The following is a 7,668-nucleotide window of genomic DNA, read 5'->3' as shown; positions in this document are numbered from 1 at the left end:
TTCCCATGACAAATACTGTTCATTTAACAACTTGAATATGCAAATCCTTTGGTGGCCTGTTTTTTACACACTGAGATAAATTTATAAAAAAACATAAATAATAAATAATTAACATCCTTTATTTTAGTTATCTGAGTTGAAAGCTTAAAACAGCTTCTTCGGTACAAAACTTTGGAGTAAGTTACCCTTAAAGAATCAGAAGTGACACGTGCTTTTATTTCGCATTTATCAATTAGTATCGATATTTTATTAGAGTAATCTACTCAAATAGTAGAGTGTGAGAATTGATATATTGATAGGATCGATACGCCCACCACTATTGTCCACCACTGGTTGTTTGTACAATTATAAATGTATTCAATGAATAAATCCGTGTCATGTTGTTTATATACTTTTATTCTGAAAAGAAGACCGGAAGTATACCACTGCACTCCTATCTAACTTGACTTGTAAATATATCTACTGATGTTCCTGTCGGCACAGCGACTACGGAAGCAGCACTCGGCTAGTGTAAGTTGCTGAAGATTCATGCCCTTCTTAAGCCTTTCTTCAGTAACTTTAGTTTAGTAACCTGCACAGTGAATGCATGGATGGAGTTAATATTTCTGAAATGAGGATATAGAGGGTTTACGAGCAGCTCTGCGTTTTAGCCTAGCCGAGCTGAGCTACTGTAACTGTATCAGCTGACATCACATTTGAATTATAACTTAAGGTTCCTTAAGTTAAGTTTCCTTAAGTAAACACTTGCTTCCACGTCCTGACATGGAGTCATGTGGAGTGGTTGGCACTGTTCTTGGATGCTCTGCAGGCATCGTGGTTGCTGGACTGGTGTTTGCAGCCTACAAACTTGGTTTACTTTACCAGTTGTTCCACAAGGTAAGTGGATATGTTTATAAAATGGTAATAAGGACTTGTGTAACTGTGTTATTTTTTTCCCACATGCATGCATTTAAAAGCTGCGTTGCACAAATAAGTCATTGAAAACACAACTTCATTATCTGCACTGACCTTTAGAAAACCATCTGTAGTAAAAATGAAGGATGGACTCTATTCATGTAAACTTTGACCAGCCCTGTGGTTTTCTGGCACAAAGGCTATCACAACACCCAGGCTGTTAGTGGGATTGCATAAAGCCCTGAGGGTCATCACCTCTTCAACAATATAAGCGGGTATTGTGAAATATGAAAGGCTGCTGGAGTAAAGAGATAGTGTGACAAAGGTGACCTTTAGAAGGGCCATCAATACTGACACTGACAGTTGTTTATCTATAGTTAGGCCTTTTTACAAGTTAAAACATTGCACACTCTGAAATCACCTAATAAACAGAAATTACCTCTTTCCCATTTTCTCTGCCTCACTTTTTGATCCTTTCTCTGACTCAATCCAGACTGAGATAAAGAGCCCTCGCCATGGTGGTGAGAGTGTGGCAGAGGTCCTCCGCGCCCACGGGGTCAAGTATGTTTTCACCCTTGTTGGTGGACACATCTCTCCAATTCTAGTGGCATGCGAGAAGCTGGGCATCCGCATTGTGGACACCAGACACGAGGCTACTGCTGTCTTTGCTGCTGATGCTGTGGCAAGACTCTCAGGTGCTGGTCTTTATAGCAAGAACACATAAGTTAAATGTGTAACCCTCAGTTTTGAATGAGCTCGGACCATGTTACTGACAGCTATGGAGAATAAAATAATGAAGTGTGCTGTTGCCTGGTTAAAGAGTGTCTTGGTGTAAAACTATTAAGCTGTGAATGTTTTATCTTAACAAAAACAAGTTTAACTAATAACACAACTCAAGACTGGAGCATGTTTTGGCAAATGTGAGTTTGGATGGTTATAGTAGTTTGAATACAACAGTTTTTTATATTAAGTTAATCAACATTTATAGGGATTTCAGGAGCTTATTGTTGTCTTTATTGTCCCCCTACCAGGCACAGTTGGAGTAGCAGCAGTGACTGCCGGCCCAGGCCTTACTAACACAGTGACAGCTGTAAAGAATGCTCAGATGGCTGAATCTCCATTGCTGCTTATGGGGGGAGCTGCTGGTACACTACTTCAGGTACACTTGATTTAGATATTCATGCATTAAATTATAGATAAGCCTTAACACTGTATCATTAACATGTTATACTTCATCGTAACATTTCTTACTTTTCCTATCTAACTCCTCCATCAATTGCATTCCTGGTACAGGGCAGAGGAGCGCTGCAAGACATCGATCAAATGTCTCTCTTCAAACCCCTGTGCAAGTTCTGTGCCTCCATCAGGACTATCAGGGAGATCGTGCCCACTGTCAGGAAAGCCCTGGCCATCGCCCAGTCAGGGACTCCTGGTCCTGTTTTCATTGAGTTCCCCATCGACACGCTGTACCCCTTCCATCTTGTGTCCAAAGAGTTTGGAGTGAAGAACCCTCCTAAAGGTCTGATGGGGAAAATTGTTACATGGTACGTTATAATCATGTCTTACTTACTCTGCACATCACTTATATTGAATGTAACAAACAACCAATAAAGCTAATGTAGTGCCTCATGCATAACTACTGGAAACTTTATAAAAATTATATGAGAAATAATAATATATTTAAAAACAATCATCTACAAGTGTGAAATGTAGCATCTTTGAACTCATCTTAAAAACTGAAACTTCTGTACTCTGTCTCCACATGATTAACCCTCTACTTCAAATACGGCAAAATCAAATAATGTGATGTTCTGACTTCTTGCTAGGTACCTCAATAATCATCTCATGGATCTATTTGCTGGAGCCTGGGAGACCAGAGACGTGTCCCCCCTTCCTGTAGACATCCCACAAGCTACAGACGATCAGGTGAGTCAGCTCTGAGGTTTAATGCTTAATGTGGCTATGATGCTTTTTAGCCAAAATGTTTTACTATTTTTATTTCTATGAAAATAAAATCAGGTACAAAAGTGCATAGAGCTGGTAAGTCGAGCCAAGAAGCCTGTGATCCTGCTGGGCAGCCAAGCAACATTACCCCCAACACCCGCTGATGACATCAGGTAAAGGAAAACATGTTATTCCCTTGTCTTCTTTCATTTTCTATGCTGTATTCAGAGATTTTTCCATCATTTATTTGTCTATTTGACTGTTCACTGCCACATGCCAAGATACTTTGCACTGAAAACCCATTTAAATGTCACTGTGTAATTCAACTTAGTGATCAAACTAATTTCCTGCCTCTTAGGAAAGCATTGGAGGACCTTGGTATCCCCTGCTTCCTTGGGGGTATGTCCCGTGGTATGCTGGGAAAAGACAGTCCCATTCACATCAGACAAAACAGGCGAGACGCTCTGAAGGATGCAGACTTGGTGCTCTTAGCAGGTCAGACATACAGTGTTTCTGTTTGTGATTGATTGAGTAGGTTAACAATAATAGTGTTTTGTCAGTTGTTGGTTTAATGACTCAGTAATTGATTTCATATTTTATAAGGAATGCAGTTTAATATAAAAATTAAGTTAAACCAATTCTTTCTATCTGTTAAAATACAGTTTGTGTTGAAACTGAATGTTCAAATACTCAGTACAGCCCGGGGCTATCCAACAGTCCAGGGGAGTGTTAACATTGTGTGTTTTGTTTGCAGGCACTGTGTGTGACTTCCGCCTGAGCTACGGCAGAGTTCTTAACAGACGCAGTAAAATCATTGCTGTCAACAGAGATAAGACACAGCTGCTGAAAAACTCAGATATGTTCTGGAAACCAACCGTAGCAATTCAGGGTATGTTGTCAAGATGCCATAAAAAAAACCCAATCATAAATAGAGTAACAATAAGTCATTTAGATCTTTAGAAATCAGGTAAGAATATGCTACCTCAAGAAAATGTAAGAAATGACAATGACTCCATATGATTTGTGATTACAGAATGATCAATGCAGTATGTATGGTACTTGATTTTTGCTCATCAGTGAAAGGAAAACCTACAACAGTCTAAAGTTAAAATATGGGTCTGTTTTAGGTGATGCTGGTTCATTCTTAATGAGACTTTCCAAAGGCCTGAAGGGTCATCGCTGCCCGGAGGAATGGCCTCAGAGCCTCAAAGCAGGAGACACAACCAAAGAAAATACAAACAGGTAAGCAGAGGCAAATGGTCAACAGTATCTATTCTGTGTGTGTCAACAGGTGTTGTAAAACCATCAATATCATCAAGACAAATTACCTCCCATTGTGAACTCTGTTCTTGATGATTCAAAAATCTCCTGATGAGCTCCATCTTTTCAACAAAAATATAAGAAAGAAAGGAAACTCAGATTTATCAAGTGTTATCTCAATGCAAGTGCAAATCTGTAAGTGAATGATAATTCATTAACCATTACATAAACTGGATTTTTTTTATTGCAGGTCTAAAGCTGATGAGAAGACAGACCACCACTTGAATCCCTTGAAAGTGCTCCACCGCGTGGACGAGCTGATGTCAGAGGACAGCATCATTGTCGCAGATGGAGGAGATTTCGTTGGAAGCGCTGCTTACATAATGAGACCAAGAGGACCTATGCGCTGGCTGGATCCTGGTAAGACCTCATGGACCAATTGACAACTGGTTTATGAAGAGGACTGTGAAAAGAGTTATAGTTCAGTCAAGAAAGTTTCATTTCTGTGAGTCACTGATGCAAGTTTGGCCTCCTTATTCAAGAGGCTGGTCAACAACAATGTTTTGGGTGGTGAAATATAACACATTAATGACTTAACATCATCTGTTCTTTGTCTTCAGGTGCCTTTGGAACCCTGGGAGTTGGAGGAGGATTTGCGCTTGGGGCAAAACTGTGCCGGCCGGACTCTGAGGTAAATCAGTGAACCCTGAAACAGCTTTGTCTGATCATTCAGTGGTCACTCTTTGTAAATCCAATGCTCTTTTTTTGCTTTTCAGGTGTGGATAGTGTACGGTGATGGGTCCTTAGGTTACAGTGTTGCAGAGTTTGACACATTTACCAGACACAAGGTAAAATTCATTCTCTGAGTGTTTACTGAATATATTGGTAAGCAGCAGTATATAAAAGAGAGTTGGGGTTAGTTGATCATGTGAGGCATAATACATAGTTAGCAGGTGGTTATGTAGCCTTGGGGTCTTGTTTCATCCTGTCGAAATTCTATTTGGCATAACCACCGGCTAAATATACATTATTCCACTTAATACCCAGCTTACCAACTTAATATGCAAACAAGTAGAAACTGAATATTGATGTAAAGATGATTTTATTGATTTCTAAATTATAATTATAAGTGATATATAAGTGATAATTCCTGTCTAAATATGCGTAGTGTGACATATTTTAGTTTTATTAATAATGTGTGCCATGATTTCACTGTATGTTCTTCAATGTTTTTCTGTCTCCAGACACCAGTTATAGCTGTGGTGGGGAATGATGCATGTTGGAGTCAAATATCCAGAGAGCAGGTCCCCATTCTGGGCAGCAACGTTGCATGTGGCCTTGCATTCACAGGTAAATTTCCCACAAACGCTGTAGCTTGGATGTTGTGATAGCTGATGGTGTATATGCAGGCTATATCTCAAACTGTACATTAATGCATGTATTTGTTGGTGTAATGACTTTGCAGTTATCAACTTGCTAATTTTAATTTCCTCTTTTTTTCACAGATTATCATATAGTGGCTGATGGGTATGGTGGTAAGGGCTACCTTGTTGGACGAGAGGACGAGGACAGGCTCAGCGACATCATCAGCCAGGCTCAAAGGGAAAGCAAAGAGGGCAAGGCTATACTTCTCAATGTTCTCATAGGAAAGACCAACTTTAGAGAAGGCTCTATCTCTGTATGAAAATGCTGTCATTTCTCAGAACAGTCTATTCTTCTTCCTCTCCTTCTTCCTCTTCTTCTTCTTGTAGCTTTAGCTTTTCATAGACTGTCGGTCTCTATGAATGGTTTTAAGAAGTTGAAAATACTGTTGGAAAACTGTAGAGCTCGTCCCTGACAAGATCTATGCGAATCCTTTTTTTAAGCCATATTTAAATCTGATACCCTTTAAAAGTCTATGAGTTGTCAGTTCAAAAATAAAATGTACTTCCCCCATGAGACCACTCAAAAAAAATATTAGTAATAAATCTGCAAAATTCAGTCAGGACTACAACATGGCTATATCTTAAAACTGCAGTGTTCCTAATAGTTATCATGAGAATGCAAAGCCACTTAATTTAATGCAATATATCCTTAAAACAATACTATTAATATTAAACTATTTTCTGCCAGCCCTGAATCTGAAGTCTTTGTTATGCATCATATCTATATGTTCATGTTGTAGTGCAGAAGAGATTTGCTGCATTTGAAGAAGTGTTAAAAGAAAACACTTGCTTTGTTTCAGGACTTTTCATCTTAAAGGGCTTTAGGTTGGATTTTTCATATTCAAGCAACCTGTTATAACTTAAGATAACTCTTGCAAATAAACCATTGTTACAAAATCATTTTTGAGAGAGCAGTGGTTTAACTTCTCAAATTCAACCACAATGCCTTTCCTCCTTATACAAAATGACAGAGAGCCTTTTAATTAGGGAAACATGAAAAATCTTACAGGTGCAATATTCTTAATCAGATGGTGATTAGGGACAAAAATGTGACACTATTTTCTGGAATGTTTCAGATTGAATAAGTATGCCTTATATTATTTGATTGTATCTGTCAATACTTTGATATGTAAATGTAATGAAAATATGTCGTCTGATTCGGTTCTGTATTCAAATGATTTAAAGCACTGACTTCCATGAGTTAATTGGGTCGTCAGCTAAAATAGGCCTATACACAATATGTGTTGCACTGTAATATTTAACATGTTCTCACCAGGTACAATTGTGTGGATCATCTCACATATATGCTGTGTTGCTGTTTTTGTATGTGAGGGAGTGTTTTAAACTATTGATCATGGAATTTTGATTTGTTTCAAATAAATAGGTGGGGTTCTAGATGATCTAAATACATAATACTGGACACTTGTTTGATGTGGACTTGATTGTGAAGTTGCTACATTGGGTTGTCTTCAAAGAACCAAAGGGACAGTGACAGATTCATTTGTTGAACGTGAACATTAAGTATAAATAAATGTCAAAATATGCAAATATATCTTACTTTACTCACCAATATTGTATATAAATCAATTGCAAATGTTTATGACATTAGTCAAACATTTTCCCTTTAATACTTCACAGGTGTAGTTTTCATTTAAAACAGGAGATGGCAGAATAGCTGTAGTTTTACAAAGCAGTCTGTGCTGACGTGTTCCAGTTCAGCATAAGTTATGGGAGAAATCCATACAGGGAAAACATGACATCCAGGAAATGATTTGCCAATGGATATATAGATTTGTTCCTGCAGGATTGCAACAGCCTCTTTATTGTTTTAAAATGAAATTATAGTATGAATCTCATTTTTAGAATCCCTAGCTTTTAAATAAAGATTTAGAGTCTGTTTACCAGCCTGAGGCAAAAGTTCTGATACAAATCATGATTTATTATCTTCATTAATCATATTGCCTAATCAGAGGCTGTTAACTCATTGAAACATTGGTTGCTTTCCGAGTATTACATAACAGATTACACCTCTCAATAATGCTACATTAGAAGTGAAAAACATGTCGTCTCCCTCTGAAAAGGCTGGAGTCTGCACTCTAATCTCATAAGCACATGCAAAAGTGAGTCAATGGGCAACGGTTTATAC

General features: G+C 38.2%; 1 protein-coding gene across 1 annotated transcript; it reads left to right on the top strand.

Annotated features, from left to right (window-relative positions):
• Positions 1 to 439: 439 nt before the first annotated feature.
• Positions 440 to 6,947, top strand: ilvbl (ilvB (bacterial acetolactate synthase)-like). Its single transcript, XM_034701883.1, has 14 exons — positions 440 to 876; positions 1,388 to 1,589; positions 1,926 to 2,053; positions 2,188 to 2,438; positions 2,721 to 2,820; positions 2,914 to 3,011; positions 3,197 to 3,333; positions 3,593 to 3,727; positions 3,966 to 4,080; positions 4,349 to 4,518; positions 4,719 to 4,789; positions 4,875 to 4,946; positions 5,343 to 5,448; positions 5,604 to 6,947. The coding sequence occupies exons 1-14, from the start codon at positions 763 to 765 to the stop codon at positions 5,780 to 5,782; spliced, it is 1,878 nt and encodes a 625-aa protein (XP_034557774.1). The 5' UTR covers positions 440 to 762; the 3' UTR covers positions 5,783 to 6,947.
• Positions 6,948 to 7,668: the final 721 nt, after the last annotated feature.

This window comes from Notolabrus celidotus, chromosome 14, assembly GCF_009762535.1.
Source record: "Notolabrus celidotus isolate fNotCel1 chromosome 14, fNotCel1.pri, whole genome shotgun sequence".
In the NCBI taxonomy this organism is placed as follows: Eukaryota; Metazoa; Chordata; class Actinopteri; order Labriformes; family Labridae; genus Notolabrus; species Notolabrus celidotus.
Note: the sequence above shows the minus strand (reverse complement) of the source record. Positions and strands in the feature narration are given on the sequence as shown.